This window comes from Papio anubis, chromosome 15 (assembly GCF_008728515.1).
Source record: "Papio anubis isolate 15944 chromosome 15, Panubis1.0, whole genome shotgun sequence".
Classification (NCBI taxonomy): Eukaryota; Metazoa; Chordata; class Mammalia; order Primates; family Cercopithecidae; genus Papio; species Papio anubis.
Window position 1 is genome coordinate 12,150,974 of NC_044990.1, and position 21,685 is coordinate 12,172,658.

The 21,685-nt window shown below is 39.6% G+C and overlaps 1 protein-coding gene and 2 long non-coding RNA genes across 6 annotated transcripts in view; 2 read left to right on the plus strand and 1 right to left on the minus strand.

Annotated features, from left to right (window-relative positions):
* The window catches only part of STARD13 (StAR related lipid transfer domain containing 13), a 553,194-nt gene that overhangs the window by 178,889 nt on the left and 352,620 nt on the right, over positions 1-21,685 (minus strand). Inside the window, exon 1 of one of the 4 annotated variants that reach the window (XM_021929383.2) lies at positions 13,002-19,816. The exons of the other annotated variants lie outside the window; for them this stretch is intronic. Coding sequence (XP_021785075.2) covers positions 13,002-13,170 — 169 coding nt within the window. The 5' untranslated portion in view covers positions 13,171-19,816. Of the gene's footprint in view, positions 1-13,001; positions 19,817-21,685 lie in introns of those variants that run through there. 4 annotated transcript variants of the gene reach the window in all.
* Positions 4,877-7,351, plus strand: LOC116270556. Its single transcript, XR_004178638.1, has 3 exons — positions 4,877-5,060; positions 6,824-7,019; positions 7,260-7,351. It is a non-coding gene; the product is annotated as an uncharacterized LOC116270556 (long non-coding RNA).
* Positions 7,363-9,007, plus strand: LOC108582843. The gene is made up of 2 exons (XR_001896700.1): positions 7,363-7,449; positions 8,702-9,007. It is a non-coding gene; the product is annotated as an uncharacterized LOC108582843 (long non-coding RNA).

Here is a 21,685-nt window from a genome sequence, read left to right on the forward strand (position 1 = left end):
CTTTTACCAGTTAATGTTTTACAATTGCAGCTGCATGCCGCCAAGTTTCCTTATTGTATCAAGTCAGTCTCCACTTATTGATAGCGCCCTCTTGGATAAATGTGTTTTTCCATACAACAAAACTCGGTTCCAAAGGAATGATTCAGGAAAATGAAATCAGAAACATGTCAAAGTAGGAAAACTTGCCTATGCATTTTTCAGTTCTCTGAGAGATTTCAGAGGACAGAGATTCCTAATACAAGACTATAATTTCATTGGACACATCTTCAAAATGACAATGCAAGTGGAATTGCTCCACAAAGTGTTATGCAGTACACTGGTGAAGGAATTCATACGACAAATCGCTTTTCAGGGTTTCCAAGATACCATATGCAGACAACCAATATTTCATCCTACAAAACAAGGTTTTTGCAAGGCTGAAGATTAACATGTAACTTATGATGTATAAAACTGTACTAAAGGATGTTTCTATTCTTTCTGGAAGAATTTCTAAATAGAGGAGGACTTAAGAGTATACATATTCCATAAAATAAATAAAGGAAAAGAATCCACAATGTTTACCTGTTAAGATTTTAGTCCATTAAACTCTAAGAATAAATTTCAACAAATTGATAGTGATCAGATCTGTAGGCAGTCTTTCATAGCTGAAGAATTCAACAGATATGAAGCATATTCCTCAATCAAAAGGAATGAAATCCTTAGAGGAAATGGGCAATTAAAGTTTCTTGAATAATTTGTTTGAATTAGTACGAGAGCTTAGTTTTGAAGTTGTCAAGTGGGCATTAGAAAATTTATGGCCGGGCGCGGTGGCTCAAGCCTGTAATCCCAGCACTTTGGGAGGCCGAGACGGGCGGATCACAAGATCAGGAGATCGAGACCATCCTGGCTAACCCGGTGAAACCCCGTCTCTACTAAAAAATACAAAAAACTTGCCGGGCGAGGTGGCGGGCGCCTGTAGTCCCAGCTACTCTGGAGGCTGAGGCAGGAGAATGGCGTGAACCCGGGAGGCGGAGCTTGCAGTGAGCTGAGATCCGGCCACTGCACTCCAGCCTGGGCGACAGAGCGAGACTCCGTCTCAAAAAAAAAAAAAAAAAAAAGAAAAAGAAAATTTACATGCATTGTACAGCACTTTTTCTCTATTTCTCTCCACAAAGACATGTAAAGCTGGAAAGGTTCACAAAATTAACAAAGATCTCAAAGTTAACCTCAGTTTAGAAAAATCACAAGAATTTGAGAGAGGAGTTCAGATTTTGTTAAAGATATATTCTTATTCTTTCATTCATTTTCTTTCAGCTTTTGATGAACGTTTTCTCAGTATCCTATGCTGAAAACAGGTAGATACTAATATCGATCTTCAAGGGAGGGCTGTTATGAGTGTTGAATAAGACAAAAACAAGGAAGCGACCAGCACAATGCTGGTAAGCAGAGGCATATCATAAACATCAGCCTCCCTTTTTTTTTTTTTTTTGATGTAACAAATAAAATTGGGAAATAAATATTTGATTCATGTAATGGATGAATTGCATCTCCCTATAATTCGTGTGTTGAAGTCCTTGCTTGCAATACCTTAGAGTGTGAGTATATTTGAAGATAGGGCCCTTACAGAGGTCATTAAGATAAAATTAGATCATATGGGTGGGCCCCAATCCAGTATGACTGGTGTCTTTACAAGAGGAGATGAAGACACAGACACACACGGAAGGGAGACCAGGTGAAGACTGCAAGAAGGCAGCCGTCAGCAAGTCCAGGAGAGAGGCCTCCAAAGGAACCAATCCTGCCGGCACCTTGTTCTCAACTTCCAACCTCCAGAATTGTGAAGCATATTTTTGGGATTAAGTCACCCAGTCTCCGGTACTTTATTACTGCAGCCCCAGCAAACTAAGACAGTCATTCAAAGCATTAGCATGTTTTATAATTTTTAAGTTGTTTTCCATGACGAATGTAGCACTAGCCTTTGTGCAAATTGGCTTTCCAGAACCTCAGTTACAGATTGATCCGTTCACCCCTCATATGGAAGAGAAAACGTAAATCTGGAAGACTTAGGTGACTTATCCAAGATCACCCCACCCTGGGTTTGGTGGCCTCCCGCTGCCATCACTGGAGGAACAAAAATAGATATCGCATTGCTTTGAAAAGATGGCTGTTAAATAGATATTTGAGTTCTAAGGAACACAGTTTTAAGCCCAAATGTCCCGTCTATTAGCAATTAATGATGTTTGCCTCAGACTTCGTTCCTACTCCCTTACCCCCACCAAGAACCTCCCAGCCCTTCAGTTTAATGTGAGGCACAGCCCCTTTCCTCCAGCACTCCTGCCCTCTCATCTTAGCATTTACCACCAAGTGATTCCGACAGCTAGGAACACTTTCTGCCAAGAACTGTCTTTCACTGCTACAAGGTAAAGTTCAACGGGCTTTACTATTTATCTGTAGGACCTGAAGACTGGCCTAAACCCACCATTTCAGGCCAGTTCAGGGCAACTTGAGAGAGAGCAATTGCTATCCATAGGAAACCACAATTGGAAAAGGCAATGGTTTTCATTACGGTTTAAGAAAAAAAAAACCTCTTTTGTTTCAAATTTTCTGGAAGACCTTTTTGAGGACACACACAAAAAATGTGGCATTATGTATGTCTGCCATAGTAAACATGATACAGAGTGTGTAACTTACTCAAACATAATTCACTCTTCAGTTGATGATTCAGCAGTTTGAAGGGTCATATGTACATGGATGTTTAATAATCATTTTGTCTTAAATTGAGCACTTAGTATGTGCCAGACACTGTGATCTGTGTTTGATTATAGTCTCTCGTTTAATCCTTGCAATAACTGAGATAGTTGCTCTTATTAATGCCATTTTACCCACAGGGGAACAAAAGCTAAGAAGCATTAAGTAACTCGTCCAAGGTCACTCTATGGGGATGATGTAGAGCTAGAGTTCAAATTCAAGTGTACACGACTCCAAAGCCCTCTAAATTAGAGTTATAGAAAGTTTGGAGTTTGGATTGATGGACAACATCCCTGAGACATTCTTGATTCCACAGGAATCAAAGCTATTTGTAATCACAGGGCTATTTGTAAAAGAGAAGAAAAGGTGTCTTGAAATTCAACCAACATGTTTCAATTATTTGCTCCTAAGAACGACGGAAGTTTCAACATTCTGCCAACAGAGTAACTCCTGGAAGACTGGCACAAAAGAAGGCACAAGGCAAATACCCATCTCTGTATACCCCGTGCTACTGTGTCATGTACTGCTCCAGGCAACGCCAATGGATTGGCCACCCTGGCCAATGATAACACATAAAAATTCCACTCAGTATGGGGACCAATAGATAATGAACACAGTCAGTGGAATTCCCTTGCAGGTCTCTTCAAGATATTCTGCAAGACTGATTTCCCTTCTTTTTGCCAAGATTTTTTCCTCCTTCTTCTAGGAAGTCAGTGATAAAAATATTTAAGCAGCTTTGTCTGCCTTAGACCTTCCACCTAAAAGTACAGCAAGTGGAATGGAATGCTAACATGAGGATCCAAATTTTCAGGGAAGGAGGTCAGTAGACTTTCCTGTCTGAAAGAGACCAGTGGTAAAAATGAAGGTGGTTTGATGATTAAGAACCTGTTAAACATAATGCATGGGTTTACAGAAGTCCAGACAGTAAGGGCCTTGCGATGGACTTCATGCTCTATTTTGAGAAATGCATGTAGTGGGAAACGTGTTGTGTCCCTCAAAGCATCTGGAGAAGATTCTTTAATTTTCTCAAATAAGAACTCCAGTCTATTTGAGTGAGAATGGTTGGAATATCATTACTGCAGGATTTGTCAATCATTCTTATTTCTTATAGTAATTTTAAATATTATACATAATTTCAGGGTAGTATAACTCTCAGAGGAAAATGTGATTTTATGACTGTACATACTTTTTGAATCCAGTGTGTCATTTGGTGAATATAAATGTATAGGAAATGCTACTGTTCGCTCATAGAGATTGAATACTAATCAAACGTTCCCGCCATCCATATGTATGATTTTCAGAATTAAGCAGGAAGGGGAGAGTTGGAATGCAGGAAGAGAATGCCTACTTCAGCTCGAAATCCTGACATGTAAATTAGGTACTTGGTGACTGCCAAGTTCCTTTCCAATCTCTCTGCATTGTTTCGCCCTTGTGTTTTATCCAACTGTTAGGAGGCAAAGCAACACAAATCATTTGTATTTTAGTCAGCTCTGCCTCTGTCAGACCTTTAAAATTCTCAGGATTCCTGTGCTGTGTGAGGGAAATCATTTGACAGTCTAGCCAGACACTAGATCTATTTCTATTGATTTTCTTTTGCTAACAGCATTAGCATTTTCTGTAATTTTGAAGTTATTTTCCAAGTTCTCCATTTAGATTATTATAGAACTTAACCTTCTGAAAAAAAAAAAAAAAAAAGAGAGAGAGAGAATTCATGTCTTTTCAAACATTAGTATATAAATTTTCAGGGTACTCGGTCCTGCCCTAGACTGTACCAGTCCAGAATGACCACCATGGTCTTGTGTGAATTCACAGTGTGGTGGTTTGGGCTAGCCAGTATGGTAATTTCCTATGCATTCTCTTGGAGCTTTTGGATATTGTGTGAATTTCTCTCCAGAAGCATCATTCATAATGTGAATGCTAATGCGTATCTCTTTGCCAACAGGAGGAAAAACATCTTAAGAATATATTTGTGGACTTCCTGGAAATTGATAAGTTGCCGCTATAACTAAAGCAAGCAGATTTTACTAATTAGAATTATCTACATAATTTTACTTCATTCACTTCTTTTTGTCATACTAGGAGAGCTTTTATACAACCAAAGATATTTTTTGGACCATGAATTCAGCAATTCTCGGAGCCACTCATCAGTGCCTGAGCTTCAGTGAGTCCATATCCCATGTCACCTATGGCAAAGGAGAATGTGAGACTTCTGAAGAGTTTTTTGCTTCTTTCCTGTGGGGCATGATTCCACTTCCTAGCAGTAATGGAAAATCCTGAATTAGCTACAGTAATGTTAGAACCATTTGGACCTCACCAAGGACTTCAACTATATCATGGTAAGACAAAGCCAGAGCTAGAAGGCAGTAATTTCTTCCTTCTGGCTCAACAGTACCTATCTTGTAGAGTTATTTGAGGAATGGTTGTATTCTTGATGTTATAATTATTAATTCTGCCCATATACCGACTCAGCTTTCTGTTCTGCCTACCCAAAACAGAATCTTTATGTGGTTGTTAATTTTCATAAAAAGATGGTCATCTTGCCTTTACTCAGTTGACTTTTAAAGTATTTGTGGCTGGCCTTTTTGGAAAACATAGAATACTTGCGATGTTACTCTCCAAAACACAACTTCAAAGTATCTACTGCCAAATCTATGCAAGAAGTATATTCAGAGAAAATTATCTGAAGGAAGCATAGGCCACGTACTCTCCTAGATCAGCATTTCCAAAATGTGTTCCCCAGGGAAAGCTGGTTTTGCAATATGTGACTTCCCAGTATCCTGTGAAAAGTGTTTTCAAGATGAAATATACCAGTTTAAACACAGTTAAACTACTTTGTGCAAGATTTTCCTGAGCCTTTCATAAGTCTGAATTTCCAGGGGAAAGGGAAAGTAGCGTTTCCCAAAATGACTTAATCACAGAAATGTTTTCTCCCTTGAATATCTGTCTAATGGGCCTAGTGTTCTGCGAAGCAGACTAATAGAAATTGCCTGTGGATAATCTCCATGCTATTTCTAGGTTAAGACAGAGAATCCAAAGACTGCATACCTGACCTCTTGTTTTTACCCACCCACCCACACCCAAATATTTCTACTGGACTACAATTTATTGTGATGCCCCCACTTTCACTGCAGGATGTTATAAGAAACGAGACTCACTACTGAATTCACAGTAGGAGTGGTTGAAGGCACCATTCACTATAGCTTGCAGTGTTACCTTTATGAGATTTGTATAAGAAATTCCTCTCATAGGTCAAGTTCTTGGGAGAAAATTCTCCCAAAGAGCAATTTCCAGGAAAAGCTTGGCTGGTAAGTTCTTATCTTATGAACAGGGAAAAACTTCCCTTGGTTGTGTTTTCCTCTTTGCTTAGATCAGGGAAGCTCAAGCCAAATTTGCAGCTCATTTTTGCTAATTATTCAAAGCCTTACATTTTATATTTCCATGTAATATATCTTCCTAGTTTTACCTCATTAATTGGCCAACATTTCTCTTTTCATCAGATTTGTCTTTTTGCAATCTTTAGTTATATATTCTTCTATAAATGACGTCAAATCCTCTAGGTTATGAGGTGGAATGTAAATTAATATGTAGTATCTTTTCCCATACCAAAATCATATTTCAATTGCTCCTAGGGAGACAGCAAATATTTTTTATATGATCTTTAGTTCATTCAAATATCTGGCGTGCAATTCATGGTCAGGTTCTCTTATCTTCTTGAGTCTTCTTGATTGCCTCACTACCCTGTTGTCATAGCTAATGAAACACAGAGAAAGTGTATATTCTTGCTAATGACATGTCTCTACTAAATCTCCATCTATTTATGTCCCTTTATATAAGAGTTTTGCCAAAACTCACTTATCATTTGTTCTCTTTTTAAATTTGTTTTGGGTCATCAATTGATACTGCTAAGACCACTAGTAGTGACTGTTTTTTCTAACTTGTGTTTCTATCTGTGTCCTTGATTAATTTGCTAATGAAATGAGGAATTCTACATTATAAGAGCCGACCATTATCCAAAATTTCCTAAGAACTAATGCACTGATGATTGGGGAAGGTGGGAGAGGGAAAGACATTTAAAAAAATGAATCTTTATTCACTTAAGCTAAAGTTACAGAATCCAAATTTGGTAACTGCCTGCATCTGAGCAACAGAAGTTTCAACATTCTGCCAACAGTGGAACTCCTGGAAGACTGGCACAGAAGAAGGCACAAGGCAAATACCCATCTCTGTACACCCCGTGTTACTGTGTCATGTGCTGCTCCAGGCAACTCCAATGGATTGGCCACCCTGGCCAATGTGTGAGTTATAAAGCAATGATGTGTAGCTATTGAACCTACAACTTGGTTAAAGTTAAACTCTCAAGTTTTATATGTTTACAAGCATATTGTCCTTTTGTTAATTTCCTCCCAGTACTCATTTCTTGACTTCTTACAGTTTTACTATGTAGTAATTTTTAAAATGTTATTCAAAGTTAGTTAATTTAATTCACTTAGCAGATTTTCCTGTAATTTTGGTTAAACAGTATCCTTTCTGTACAGGCCCTCCAAACACCAACACTGAGTAGAAAGAGGCTCTGATTCATGAAATGTGAATTTATGACAGTTGCCACTCTTTAAAAAAAACAGACAGAACTTGAGCAATACATGACTGATGCATTCTCAGCCTGCTTCCTGTGTTCCATCTGTCTTTCTGCCAGTGCATTCATCCTCCAGGTTTGAAAGCAGTCGGGTAAGAAAGTACTAAACATAGAGAAAGGGCAATTCCAAAAGAACAAATGATTGTTTAATTTAGGCTGACATTACCCAGTTGCTGGGGGTATAGGCCATGGGGATGGGCCATGTTCACCACTTAGGTTGGGCAAATTCCCAAGATGCCTTCTGACATAGTAATGAGGGGGAATACATCACTCATGCCCACTGGCATTCCCTGGGGAAATTTTTAAAAGGCAGTATATCCCATTCTAGTTGAGTTCAAATCAGGTGCTATATCTACTTAAAAATAGCCTCAGATAGAATGGCAACTCAAATGAGAGTCTAACTTTCACTAGTTTCCCAGTAGTGAAACTTTTTTTTTTTTTTTTTTTTGAGACGGAGTCTCGCTCTGTCGCCCAGGCTGGAGTGCAGTGGCCGGATCTCGGCTCACTGCAAGCTCCGCCTCCCGGGTTCCCGCCATTCTCCTGCCTCAGCCTCCCGAGTAGCTGGGACTACAGGCGACCGCCACCATGCCCAGCTAGTTTTTTTGTATTTTTTAGTAGAGACGGGGTTTCACCGTGTTAGCCAGGATGGTCTCGATCTCCTGACCTCGTGATCTGCCCGTCTTGGCCTCCCAAAGTGCTGGGATTACAGGCTTGAGCCACCGCGCCCGGCCCAGTAGTGAAACTTTCTACTTTCCACATTTTCTATCAAGAAAAGAAAGAGGTTGTATTGTGAGGTGAGAGGCACACACACAGACTTTCTTCAGTCCCTGCAATCCTTGCTATAGGTCAGGCATCAAGATAACTCCACTTTACACGCCTGGATTTTGGAGAAAGAAGGGTGTTTACAAGTTTCTGTATAAGTATAGTTATACCGACATTTAAATAGTCCACAAGACCGAACTTCCTAACATTCCTATTACATCGATATTAATGAAAGCATTACATAAGTTACAAGGAAGCATGTCCAGGTATATGCTGAATGATGTAATAAGGAAAATGTAAATAAGCATTGCCTTAGTCTTAAGGTAGCTCCTGCGATTGCAGAATCCTAGAATTGTAGAGATGATGGGGACTTCAGAGACTCTTTAATCCAAATCCTTTATTTAATGGAAGAAGGGAAAGAGGTCTAGAGAAGCTGTGACTTCTCTCAGATCACACAATAAATTAGTGGCGAAGGTAGAACAAAAACCTAATTTCTGCTTTACCATTTTCTTAAGAAATTGTAGAACAATTGTAAGCCACTGATACATTCCACATAATAAAGCCGCTCTGTTGCCTTTTTAGGTTCTAGTATGTTAGGTTTATGTTCCCCTGCTTTCTACAATCCTGTTCAAAGAGTTGCTGACTTAACCACAGAGAGAATTCCAGAACATGAGACACAGAATAAACTTGAGCAATCATAGTCCATCCACTTCACTTTCTCATCGAAAACCAAAGGTCCAGTAAAGCTCTGGAACTCAACACTGTAAAGGAGCGAAGGAGCATCTATACAGAGCCTGGGTCCCTGTCTCCTTATCCTACTTCAGCGGACTTGACTGCAATCCGGATTATGCTGTTTCCTAAGCATTTAAAATAAAATAAAAAGTGTAATAGTGTGATAAGTTATTTCATAAAGCAAGTAATCACATTTATGTTTCTGCTTACATTTGGGTTTTCCAAATATGTGTGTGTGTGTGTGTGTAGACTTTAAACATGGTGCATCCATCATGTTGCACTAAATCAAAACCACCAAATAATGACATAGAACCAATAAATCAAAACCATCAAATAATGACATAGAAATCCAATTCTCCCACCTCACACCCATTAAGAGGTCTACTAACAAAAAAACAGAAAGTGAAATGTAGTATATATATACGATGGAATATTATCCAGCCTTAAAAAGGAAGGCAATCCTGCCATGTGCTGTAACATGGATGAACCTCAAAGACATTGTACAAAGTGAAATAAGCCAGTGACACAAAGTCAATCATTGTATGATTTCACTTATATGAAGTACTTAAAGTAGTCAGATTCATAGAGACAGAAAGTTGAATGGTGGTTGCCAAAGGCTGAGAGGAGGGAGGAATGAGGAATTCTTGTTTAACGGGTATGGAGTTTCAGTTTTGCAAGATGAAAAGAGTTCTGGAGATGGATGGTGGTGATGGTTGGACATTATGAATTATGAACATATTTAATACCACTGAACCATACATTTAAAAATTGTTAAGATGGCAAAATTAATGTATTGTGTATTTTACCAAAATAAAAAAAAAAATAGAAAAAAATCCAATCCTCCCTTTCCTTGGCCTAACACAGTCTTTCACCACCCCCAGCATCCTCTCTCCTATCCACTCCCAAGCGCCAGTTAGTGAGGCAAATAAGGACCATTATTATTTCCATTCTCTCTCTCTACAACAATTTCCCTATTGATTCAAGCAAGAATGTGGGGTATGGATTATGGGCAGTATGACTTACGATAAACTTTCACTCTTCAAAACAACGCTCTCTTTTAAACATCTCCTCTCTCTTGAAATGGATTTGTAACCCCAGAACTAAAAAACAGGCCAGAGAAATGATGCATGTATGTTTTGATGTGTAGCCGAAGATGAGCAAGTTGAGATTCATCCTGGGTTTGGGTAATGAATTCTGATTCTATGCATCATCAAAGATTCCTTTATTTCTCTTCCTTGTTTTTCCTCCCCATGAGTGTATCTGCTATTGAATCATGTGCACGCCATTCAATGATTATCTCACTATAATGAGGTCAGTGGGGAGCAACTTACTCGTTTCCACTGTTCCCAACAACCATGAGAAATTATAAGTAATGACGTCTTAAATAAAATTAACATAATGCTAAATCTTAAAGATCTAAAGCAGAATAATGCAAACAATTTTAGTGATGTGGCTGTCACTTTAAGATACTAACCTGTAAACTACAGAAAATAATGCTGTCATTAATTTATTTGCACGTGCTTTATGGAATGATTAAAAGCTGTTAGTGGCAGGGCACAATGGCTCACATCTGTAATCCCCGCACTTTGCGAGGCTGAGGTGGGAGGATCACTTGAGCCCAGGAGTTCAAGACCAGCCTGTGCAATATAGTGAGACCCTGTCTCTACAAAAAAAAAAATTTAAAAATTAGCCAGGCATGGTGTCACACACCTGTAAGTCTCAGCTACTGAAGAGGCTGAGATAGAAGGATTGCTTGAGCCCAGGGGGTCAAGGCTGCAGTGAACTATGATCGCACCACTGCACCCCAGCCTGGGTGACGGAGTAAGACTCTGTCTCAAAAACACAAAGAAAACAAAGCTGTTAGTAAAATAACTTGACATCCTGTGTTATTGGGTAGTAACTGTTTAAAGAGAATAAAACATTTAGCACTTTGCTTCCACTAGAGAAACACAACCTGACACGAAATTTCATAATGAGTGACCAATTCTGATCCTATAATATAGTGTATTGCTGTATCCTGAGTAGAAAAGTCTAAAAAGTCTCTAGTATACTATATAATCCAAAACTCAATCATAGGTTCAGTACTTTAGCACTCATTATAAAAACTAAAAAATAGTCTAGCATATTGCAGAGCATGAACTGTCAAGCTGTATTCAAGTACCAGTTCTTACTGGGTGACCTTGGATAAGATACTTGAACTGTGTGTGCCTCTGTTTTCTCATCTGTAAAATGGGCATAATAAAAAAAATTATCTATAATGATTTTGGTATGCTGTAACTGTTTAATCCACATTCTCTGCTATTACAGTAAACAATCTTCTAATTCAGTAAACTCAATAAAATTGTTTTGCATTGCTTTCTCATTGTCTTACTAAAGAGCTGTATGATGTTAACACATAATGATTTCTGAATCACTAGACTGTTGGAAATCTTTGTTGCTTCCCTGTGATCTTTACTGTCAGTTTTAAGCGTTAGGCATTCATTGACTTCAAACACTCCATTGCCCAGTATAGAAAAGACAGAATCCTCAAATCATCTAATTAGACAAAAATGAAACATAAACTGAGGGTGCCCGAATGTCTGTGTGACAGGGCACGTTCAATGACAGTGCATGTGTTCCTAACTTCAAATCTTGAATGGAAAAATAACCCTCATTCCAAAAAGAACATAAATAATATTTAAATAAAATCAATTATTGTAAATACATCTAAGGAGGTTTGCAAAGCAATTTCAGCTAGTTCTATGCAATATTTCTAATATGATACGCATGCTGAGGAACATTTATATCTTGTAGATGATAGAGCATCATTAAGCCTCGGTGTACATAAAGATGATGGCATTTGGAAAAGCACCATGATCAGAAATTTCTAAAACCAAAGTGGAGCTGGTTTTTATTCTAAGCCCAAAGTATTTTTAAATCAAGCCACAGGGAAATAATTACTTTTGTTTCTATTCAATCAAGACCTGCACACAGAGTTTATGGAATGACATAATATCCTTCCTGAAATCAGACCAGCATGTAGGAAGGACCAGCATCCTTCACACATAACTAGTTCCTGAACCTTTACAAACAAATCCTAATTTCCAAGGAAACAATCTCATCAAATGCTGCCCACTAGAATACATATTGTTCTTTTTGGAAACATTACAATAAGATTTTCATGATTACAAACCCCAACTTCCTCTCTAATATTCAATATAATCTTAAACTCATTTATTTAAGTAGAAACTGTATTTTTATAATGGCTCTAAAAATTCCTGGTTAACTTATTTAGCACCAATATAATAATTTCTTTTTGTAGTCTAGAAGGAGGGTGATCATTAACTGACTGTAAACATGTGTGTTAGGGGCTTCTTAGGAATGTTCATCTTTCTGCTTTCTACTGATACACCCTATAAGGAGCATGTTTTAAAAAAAATTTTTTTGAGACTGGTAAATTTTAGTAATGTCCAGACTTCCAGACTGGTATTTTGGGGGGCTGAGAATAAAAACTATATCAAGCAACCTATACTCAATATTCTCTTCTCTTTGCATATAGGAAGCTGGAGTTTTGTGTGCAGGTTACGGGATTTTGTTTTGAGATCAACAAACACCTTAATTCTTTACCAGAAAAACAATATTAACACGTCTGTGGCAACTGCTGACATAAACATACAAACAGGAAGAGAATGCGATTCTAGTGCTTAGCCTGATGGCCTTTAGAAGAGAATTCTTGCTTTCCTCCTCTTCACTAAGGATGTTCAAAATACTCCGGGCAGGGTGGACATTAGTCCCCCGCCCCTCTCTAATGAAATAAACAAGTGTCCACATTCTAAATGTGACAGAGTGTGAGGAAACTGCAGAAAAGCTCCTAAGATACACACTGAGTAACAGTTCTCATCTGTTCTGTAGACACACGTAGGTTTTGGAATTTATGATTCACTGTCCCACCGTGAAGTCTTTTGGGCACTTTATGTTGAGCTATGTGGCAGCTAAGGACTGTCCTGTTTGCTGAAAACTGCAGCCTGAAGTTATTTTTCAAAGTTACGGGTAGTGTGGCATAGAAATCCATATGTTATAAAGTGAAAACAAAACCAAAAAACTGGGTTAGCATGAAATAGAGCCAACAGAAATCAGAATGAGCAACAGCCTTCCACTGCCGGCCACTCACCTTGTTGAATTTTAGTCACTAGCTGATGGCGTGCTAGAATCCGGCTCATCCTGTAAGGAGAGCGTCTTGTAGTCTGATCAAATCGCAAGTACATCTCCTGGCCCTCAGGTGTCATGGAATTTAGGTAGTAGCAGCCTGAGGCTGGGGTCCTGGGCACCTGACTGAACATCTCGGCAGATTTCCTATTGTCACCTCAGTCTGCCTGTGGCTGTTCCCGTCTGTCTCCAGTCTCAGTCAAAGAGCAAGGCACCCAGCCCAGGACAGCTCAACAGACCCAGCGATTTTTAAAAAGAAAAAGGAGTGCCAAAGCCACAACTCAGAATTCCAACCCCCGGGGCCCTCACGTGACCTCGGGAACCAATGAGAGGAAGAGGGGAAAATGGGAACGTTCGCAGTCAGCCCTAAGCCCCGAGCAGAGGCAGTTCCAGCCGCCAGGGTCCCTCACACAATGCTGAAAGCGAAATACACGTATTTGACGTGCCTCAGAGCTGACGAAGCACCCAAAAGCAGCCCTCACTAAAAGAGTTAAAAGAAAAAGAGAGAGGGCAGGGCAAAACAGTAGAAGACAAACAAGTTCAGGGCTCAGGAAACTTTTCAGGCTGTCAAAAATTAGAGAAAGCTCCTTCGCTTTCTACAGGGCAGCTGCAGCCAGGTAAAAGATGGAACTGGTAAATCTCTTAAATTTAAAAAAAAAAAAAAAAAACCTACTTCAAACAAGGATCAACAGCTGAGCGTAAACCACCACGCTTCATTATCAAGAAACAACTCAAATAAAATCTTTCCCAGTGAAAAACAAACTTCAAGGGCTTTCACACCAGGAGTGAATATACCACAGATCCTGACCCTCACGTGATGGGAATTGGAGGCTCTTACAGATAAGACGCAGAGAGGCGAAGTACACACGTGTTAGGTATTAAGCATCCGTTCCTCTTTGATTTCTCTACTTCCCCAATTTTTAATCACCTACAGGTAAAATACTTAGAAAGTGCCTATCACATTTAAGACACTGAATCATTTAAGACAAGAATCACTGCAGAAGTTGCAAAGATACTTCAAAGATACTGTCATCAACCTGCTAAGGATCCACTGAGAAGTTATACAAAAGCTTCTAACATGAGGCCATATATATGTCTCAAAAAGGACGCAAACACAATGCTAGGTGAGCAATATTATTTTTGACTGGGGCGATGATTGCAAGCCAGATGGAGAAAGAGACATTTGGATAGGCTTTTGAAAATGGGGAGAATTCTGATAGGCAGAGGCTGGGGAGGGCTTTGCAAGAGACTCTAGGTGTCCATGTATGCAGATCCAGAACCAGAGTGTATGGTTTAAGCAAACTGCTAGTAATTCAGTTTGGCCATATCTGAGTGTATGTGTGTATATATATATATATATACACACACACACACACATATATATGTCATTATGATTTTTCCTTGTTTTTCTTCTTTAACATTGTTTGATGTGAAGAGAAAAAGTCCACAGAAAACATGTTATCGAATTCTGAGCCTGGGGCCGAATGAATAAAGTTCTCTGATAAAAAAAAAAAAAAAAGTATATGACCAAGTTGCTTCTACATTGGTTGACTCAAACTGAAACATAGCCTGGCTGGGAATTTATAGTCTAATAATGAGAAATTATTTCTAAATTATTTCCAAATTAAAAGTTTAACAGAATTTAAATTAGGGCTTCGATTCTTCTTACGCTGGCTCTCTGAGGCCCATAAGCCTTAACAACTTTCCCTGAGGGAATTGTTGCTAGCCTGATTCTGAGAAGCAGCTCCTCTTGTGTAATTGTCCCACTATGTAAATAAACAAGTTAAGAAAGATCTCTGGGGCCCAGCATGTGACAGTTGCCTCCTATGTCAGGTAGTTGGTAATTGTCAGCCTCTTTGGATGGTTACACAACATTTGGTCTTCTGTATGCATATTCAGGGCCCCTAAAGTTTTATTTCATGGTTCAAGTAGTATCTATAAATTCATGCACCTGCTTACCATGTTTTTGTCATTTTGTATTTCTAGGGTACTATATTTAAAGCAAATATGTAACATTATTTTCTCATTAGCATGTCATTAGTACCTTGTTTTATGCTAATGTATCGCCATTGCTATGAAACTTATACTTTTTAAATAAATTCTTTTTTGTGATCATTTAGTCCCCATGTTAGAAGAATTACCACTGGGGTGGACAGGTCTCTTGTATTACAATCAAGAAATAGCTAATTCTCTCTCTGGCTTGTCCTTTACAGGCAACTGAGAGAGCTGGTCCTCTTCCCCAGTGAGTGCATGAAGTCCTGTGGAATCAAAGAGGGAGAGAGTGCCCAGATCACAAGCATCTTCTAAGACTGACACCATATCTCTTCCTCTCTAATTCCTTTAAAAATGAAGAAGACAGATGGCACTTGTGTTCAGTTTTCACCTACTTTTCTTCCCTCCTAATCTGGTCATCAATTGTGATCTTCAGTCAGACTATTTCAGGAATGAGATAAACAGATGGTTACTGGGAATCAAAGACAGCAAAAGAGAAGGGAAAGGAAAGAGGAGAGAAGGGAATAGCATTGAGCACCTACTATGTGCCGGGCCTGAAGCCTTCATGGCTTCACATTTTATGTTTTTTAACATTAATCTCCACAGCTGTCACTGGAGGTATCTGATTGGATGGAAAGGAGGCTAAAATTCACAGAAGTCACATAGCAAGCAAGTGCAGAGCCTGTGTGCATCTCCAAGCTGATGCTATTTTCACTCTTTCCACTATTACACACGAGAGACAGGGAAGGAAAAACACGGCACCGAAAAGGCACTGTGGAAGTTGGAAAGGGGGAGCATGTTGGAGGAAGAGCCTGAAAATCATCCTAATCCTATTTAACTGCCTGCGATACTGGAATGCCTACATGAAAATAGGGGTATGGGGCGGCTAAAATCCTGTGATGATTGAGAGCTGGTGTCTTCAAGTAAGAAGTACGGAGCCCAGACCCCTTAATCAACCAATAGGAGCCACAAGCCCTCTTAGGAGTAACCCATAGGTGAGAACTAGAGACTCACCCCAGCCCCCAACCCTCAAATGAATAAGCAGCTCAGCTTGACCCTCTTTGCCAATTCTTTCCAGGGTAGCTTGTTTATTCTCTGCATTCTGTCCGTCCTCAAGGCTAATGCTGCATATGTCTTGAGTTTCTCATAGCATTCACTGTCAATGAAAACACTCCAAATACAGTCAAAACTCTGAAATTTGACCTCTAAGTGAAACTTTTGGTATTTGGAATTTTCAAGTATTTTGATAGATGATCCCAGATTAGCGCTCAATGGAATCTTATATACACAGGGCAGAACGCTAAGGAGTGCTTTTACAGAAGCCAGGAATGGCTCACTGTCTGCTGCCCTTTCTACTCCTTCACACACATTCCAGCCTCCTCGTCAGTCTGTTCAGAGGGAGCCAAGGTGGTTCTGCCAACTGGGAAAATGTTTGAGACACAAGTGGCAGGCGGAAAAATGCAGGGCTGATTTGGAAGGCTGCTTTCGAAATTACATGAACCCAAAGGTTGTGGGTTGATGTCAAAGCCTTCCTGTGGGCTCTGGAGGCCAGCGTTTGAGGATTTTCACCAATTGATTTGTGATGTGTGTGCCCAACTCTGTGCCAATTAACCTTCTCACTCTGCATGCACCCCATGTCCCATGCCCAGTACAGACAAGCTGGTGACACTCACACTGGCAGCTGTGACCATGACCCCGTGAAAGAGCTTGGCCCAGATCAGCTTTCCTAGCTCCAGACCATGGCTCTCATCTGGAGTCCACATCCTGCCACAAACACTTGTAGGTGGTAATAGATTTCCTTTACTTTGTCTCGCAGCCCTCCCTACTGTCTGGTGAATTCCCATCTATGGGCCTCCAGGAGCATGTGCTCTCCCTTTATGGCATTCCCTGGAGATGCAACCATCAGCTCCAACCCATATGACAGCAACCTGGTCTGTCCTGTCCTGGGACCATTACTACACCCACTCACTACAGCCAAACCAGAATTCTTGCATTTTCTCAGTTGTTTCACAGATCTGGAATTGTGTGATTCCCTTCTCTTCCACCCATGAGGCTCAGTTAAAACCTATTGCCTCCAGAAACACTTTCATGACTAACACAAAGCTCTTTAGTCTTACCAGTCATGTTAATACCTGTAAACCACTGTTATGTGGTACATTAATTAGATTGGCTTGTTACATGTTCATATGGAATCCATTTGTTCGTTGCAACTACTACAGGCATAAAGTTTTAACATCTTGAATTTAGAAGGAATATTAAACATTTTCTAATCCAACCACTCAACTACCGCAGTAGTTGAGCTGATTATCTACCTGCATATACAGAGTGTATTATCTCACAGAGGGCCCCAAGCTATTGAAGAATGTTCTTCCTTTTAATTTCCATACACTAGCTCTGATTCTGCCATTTTGGAATCAGACAGGACAAATCTATGCTTTTTTCCACAAGACTGTCCTTCAGATGTTTGTCAAAAGCCCTTACAAGAATTTTTTTGGTGTAGTCTCACATTTTTTTCCATCTAACCACATGACTTTCATCCATTCATCCAGCTGACTGCTCTTTTTTGGATCTGCTCCAGTCTGTCAGTATCCCTTTAAAAATATGCGGGCATCTACTCTAAGCTTAGAGCTCTAGACTTGGCCCAGCACAATAGTATATGGTACATTGTGTGCCTATTCCCTGCATTCAGGGCATTGTACTTTTGCTGATGCAGTCTGAGATTATGGGAGGCTTTATTTTCTGTAATCTATATTTACTCATTCATAAATTTAACATTGGATGCCTGAAAAAACAGCGTAAGTATAGTAGGTACAAATGTGAGTATGATGTGGTCTCTGCTCTCAAGGGACTGTCTGCGAGGGAAGACAGAAAAGAAACTTACCACTATACCACATGTTAAGTGAAGTGTGGGAGGCTGGAGGCCATCTCTATTGCCTCATGCTGTTTTTTATATATGATCTGTTTTAGATCATATATAAGCACATATATTAGATCATATATATCCAAGTGCATACATTGCTGGGTGCTATTTTTGTATTTTCATAAAATCTGCTGTTACGTGACTGTTCTCTATTCTTTACTTACCAAATGATCTTTGGAAGTGAAGAATAGGTCTTTAAATTTATTGCCGTAGTTGAGTTTTGTTCAATTCCTGACTTTCTCCTCCAGCTATTTGTTTTTGCCTTGTTATTTCTGGTAGCTAACAACCCCCCACCCCAAACTTATAAAAGTAAAAAATAAACAACTAATTCAATTTGGGGGAAAGGTAAAGTAAGGGCAGGAAAATAATAAAGCCAGGGGTAAAATCCATTCACAGATATGCAAGCCACGAAGTCTTGCACATTTGCTGGAAGTGGGTGAGAATGTGGCTTAAGATACTTCTCTGACAAAGCAAAACGGAAACAAGACCAATTACAAAATTCAGCAGATCCATGAGATGAAAAACAAAACAGTGGTCAAGATAAATACAGATCACTAGGTATGGTGACTCCAGGGAAGATTTTCCCAGGTCCTCAGAAAGAATCAGCACACCTGGAATCAGCACTTTGGGAGGCCAAGGTGGGTGGATCACTTGAGCTCAGGAGTTCGAGACCAGCCTGGGCAACAGGGCAAAAACCCATCTCTAAAAATAAAATAAAATAAAATTACAAAAGTTAGCCAGGCATGCTTGTGAGGGTCTGTAGTCCCATATACTCAGAAGGCTGAGGTGGGAGAATCACTTGAGCCTGGGAGGTCAAGGCTGCAGTAAGCCATGAGTGTGCCACTGCATTCCAGCCTGGGCAACAAAGCAAGACCCTGTTTCAAAAAAAAAAAAAAAAAATCAGCACCCTCAAAAATATTGGATAAGGTAGCAAAATGTAGTTCACGGTTTCTTAACTGTATCCTTCACTGTCAACAATAATATAACAAGCATTATTTAGGAAAAGCAATTTCTGTGAGGGTCTTTGAAAACCATGGTTCAAGTATTCTATTGTCTGTGATCTTTTAAACCATGTCACAGACCATATCAGCACTTTCCAGCTTAAAATATTGGAGAGTTTTCCATTGCACTGAGAACAAAAATCAAACTCCTTATTTGGCCCACCAGGTCCCGCACAATCCAGTCCCTGCCAACCCCTCCCCCATCAACTCCAGCTCCCTGCTAGCATCATCCACGTTGCCGCCTCAGTTGCCTTTTTGCACACGCTTCTCCTCAGCTGTAATGTTGCATGGAGCCTTCCTGTGGCTGACTCTTTCTCAGCCTCCAAGTATCAGCTTAACTGATGCATCCTCAGGCAAGCCATCCCTGCTGACTTCCTCTAAGTGAAGGCAGTATCGGTATCCCCTTAGAGGTTCCTATGGCCTCTCTCCCAATTTATAATTACATATGTATTTGCTCATGGACCTCTGTGTTGCTCATTCTTCCCAGGAGACTGCTTTGGGCGGTCCGTGTCTATTTCATTCACATTCTATACTTGATGCCTACTGTAAGGCCTGGCACAGAGTAGGAGGATATCAGTAGGATTGGTTGAACAAATGATTGAATCAATAATTGAATAAATGATTATATGAATTTCCCCAAAGATAAAATTTAGACTGTCTAGAGGAATAGATGCATATTTTTTAAGGCAATCATTACAAGTATTATTCTTGTTGCTGATGATACAACTTGGATTGAGTAAGGATTGGACAGCAGATAATTCTAGGTTTTATTCTCTGCGAAGAGCTTAAATACTGTGATGGTTAATACTGAGCATCAATTTGATTAGATTGAAGGATACAAAGTATTGATCCTGGGTGTGTCTGCAAGGGTGTTGCCAAAGGAGATTAACATTTGGTTTAGTGAGCTGGGAAGGCAGACCCACCCTTAATCTGGGTGTGCACCATCTAATCAGCTGCCAGCTCGGATAGAATATAAAGCAGGCAGAAAAATGTGAAAGGTGAGACTGGCCTAGCCTCCCGTGCTGAATGCTTCCTGCCCTCAAACATTGGACTCCAAGTTTGTCAGTTTTGGGCCGCAGACTGGCTCTCTTTGCTCCTCAGCTTGCAGACAGCCAATTATGGGACCCTGTGATCGAGTGAGTTAATACTTAATAAATTCCCCTTTATATCTACCTATCCTATTAATTCTTTCCCTCTAGAGAACCCTGACTAATGCGAATACATGTATTTCACTTTGTTGGCTAGTGACAAAAGTATATGCTTTGACCGTTAAACAGCGCAGTTTAAGGTCCCTTTTGAAAATTAGGGATCCTGGAAGGATGGGCAAACCTCTTGCTCCACAAAGACAGGCTAAAGGGCATAAGAAAATTTGAGTAATATCTACCTTATCTTTGTATCAGTTACAAATTGTATAGGCATGCTTGCCGTGCCTTTAACCAAACAGCACAGCAGCACTGAGCCAGCTACATTCAGCTGACCCTACAGATACCTCTTCTGAGAGACTTCAGTCCACTGGTCTGTGTTTTGTGGGAAGAACTATCAACTAGATGTAGTGCTCCAAGCTACCTTCTTTTCTAGCCCATATTTTTCCATAGGGATACGATGGCAGAATCTTCTGAGTTGATCACCCACCAACTGTGTCTATGACCTTCCTCTGATGGGCCAGTCTTGCTACCTTACCAAAGTGGGAGACTGTGTTCATGTAGATTCATTTGCTCTTTGTGGACTCAAACTGCATCTGGGTTATCAACCATCTCCGTTTCTTCATGCTCATACATATCTCTTTAATAATTCCTTTTACTGGAGATTTTAACAAATTTACTATCGAGCATTTTCTAGAACCTACTTATTTTTGTCCTCAATGAAAATAAAAGCAATTGCTTATTTTTATTTTCAATGAATTGCTTAGATTACTAGAAGGGAATTTTTAGTCTTTTAGGTAGAATTTGTCTGCACTTAGAGGCTTACCTTCATTTACTTTAGGTAGGATTCTGTAACCTCCTCCCATCTTGAACAACAGTGAATATATTTTCTTAATGTTGACTCAAATTATAATTTGAATATGAAATGAACACTTGCTCATTGAAGAAATCCTATGATGAATCCTTTGGATAATCTTCTGATCATCTGTTTTGTAAATATTTGGGATTACCCAGTGAGAGGCACACCATTATTACGATTGTCTGCTGACCTGTTGCCCTGTATTCTGTCTCCATTCTTATATACAATCCCTTTCTTCATGGTGTCAAGCAGCAGTTGGGAATTGAGTACAGCCCACGACTGTGTAGGAATAAAGGCACGGAAGGAATAATGCAATTGCAATTCTTAGATATGCCTTCTTGGATAAATGCAGCTCAGTATACCAAAAAAATATGATAGAATGCTTTCCTTCCATATTCCTAATATAAGACTGTCAATCTGTACTTGAAAGTGGTGCAGAGAAGAGTAGCAACATTTTTAAAATCCTGTGAAGAGAAGAGCACTATAGATTTGAAAGAGTAGCAAAATATCCCTCTAGAGGTCTAGATTTAGGCGTCATGTAGCTCTGAAGTGACTGGAAGACACATTTTAGGGTAATGGCAGGACAGCAAGGGGAGGCTTCTCTTTTGAGTTAAGAGAAATAATTTAACCAAAAGTGATCCTGGGGTAATAAAAAGATTTTTTTTTCTGGCATCTCATTTGTCATCAACAGAGACAAAGTCACTAACTCATCTTACCATTTCTTTTTCCCTTTCT